This window comes from Antrostomus carolinensis, unplaced genomic scaffold, assembly GCF_000700745.2.
Source record: "Antrostomus carolinensis isolate BGI_N321 unplaced genomic scaffold, ASM70074v2 scaffold47602, whole genome shotgun sequence".
Taxonomy (NCBI): Eukaryota; Metazoa; Chordata; class Aves; order Caprimulgiformes; family Caprimulgidae; genus Antrostomus; species Antrostomus carolinensis.
The window spans coordinates 1-1,436 of NW_010299792.1; the positions used below are offsets into that span (position 1 = coordinate 1).

At 56.6% G+C, this 1,436-nt stretch overlaps 1 protein-coding gene across 1 annotated transcript in view; it reads left to right on the forward strand.

Annotated features, from left to right (window-relative positions):
• Window positions 1-403: 403 nt before the first annotated feature.
• PSMF1 (proteasome inhibitor subunit 1) overlaps window positions 404-1,436 on the forward strand; it is a 5,555-nt gene continuing 4,522 nt past the window's right edge. The window contains exons 1-2 of the mRNA XM_010162896.2: window positions 404-550; window positions 1,130-1,212. Of these exons, the coding sequence (XP_010161198.2) occupies window positions 518-550; window positions 1,130-1,212 (116 nt within the window). The 5' untranslated portion in view covers window positions 404-517. The remainder of the gene's footprint in view (window positions 551-1,129; window positions 1,213-1,436) is intronic.

A 1,436-nucleotide genomic window follows, 5' to 3' on the forward strand; every position in this document is an offset into this window, starting at 1 on the left:
TCTTGACAGAGAACCCCCCCCAGTACCAAGGGAGGGGACAGGGTGGGGTAGTGCTCCCAGACAGCTCCGTCCTGTGCTGGGGAGCTGAGAGGTGCCAGGCAGGGAAGAACATTGTCCCCCAGTCTGGGTCTTTGTTGCCTCTTCTTGCTCAGCAAAGGTGGTTGTTTCCCTCCTGCTCCAGTGTAGGCACTTTGTGGAAACCCAGCAAGCAGGCAGGGCATCCCATAGGAAATAAAGCTCTGCTCCTGCAGTCAAACCTGGAAGGTGCTGAGAGATCCCCTCCTGAAGACCTAGATCCCCTCCTGGATCTCTCTGTGCAGCCAAGACAGATTTCCCTGGCCCTGCAGAGGGCTGGGCTCGTGGGCAGGATCTCAGCAGTATGTCTGTCCTGTTGTAGCCAGGTCCTGATGAAAGGAAGTCGGAGCTGCTGCCTGCTGGCTGGGAAGCCAACAAGGAGGTGTATACACTGCGCTACAAGTCCACGGATGATGCCCATGAGCTGCTGCTGAAGGCGATCATGGTGGAAGACAGTATGATCCTCAACGTCATGGTGAGCACCCAGGTCCTTGCGGGTTTGGGGTCCTTCAGGTGCAGCAGCTGCTGCTGCCCAAAATGTGCCAAGAACAGCAGAGCCCATTCTGTAAATTTTTGCTGTTGCTTGTTTTACTTTGCAGCCACGTTTGTCCCTCAGGATGGAGCAGACCCAGGGGGTGTTATAGGGGCTGCAGACCTGCCTGTGCAGCAGCAGATGTGGCCCAGGGTGAAGCTGGTCAAACACCAGCTGCACTGGGGCAGTGGTGTGGTTTGCCTTGCACACTCTGGCCTACGAGTTCCCCCTTTTGTGTCCCCTTCCCAGCTCAGGATTTTTCTGTAGATCTTTTCTCTTGTCCCCTACAAGCACCTGCTCGTGGTGTTTTTGCTTTCACCCTTTGCAGCTCTGGTTGGGAGAGCCTTGCTGTACGCTGGAGTTTGTTTGCTCCTGGAAGTTTGGGCACAGCACAGGGACATGGCAGGAAGCTGGCAAGCCCATTCCTTGTGTCCCGAGCCCCCGGCTGTGGTTGTACCTGCTCCTTCCCTCATTCCCAGCTCTGCCCAGCTGCTAACTCTGGTTTTTGCCTGTCTTTGCCAGGATCGCAGTTCTCAAAAGGTGGCAGATGTGACCTTGGCAGTGGCCGACTACATCGACCCGGAGCACCTGGACAATTTCCACAAGTAATCTCAGTTCCCTGGCATTTTCTGCAGAAGAAGATGTCCCACTGGCATGGGGAGGAGGGCAGAGACCCGGTTAGGAGGAACCTGGAGAGCCCTTCTCCCCAGTACAAATCCTGGGGACAGTCCAGCCAGCCCTGAAATGCAGCCAGAGCTCCCTCCTCTGCCTCCCTCTGTGCTGCTGGCTGGCAGGAGGAATTTAGGGGATGGAGGGGCCCAGGGGAGAG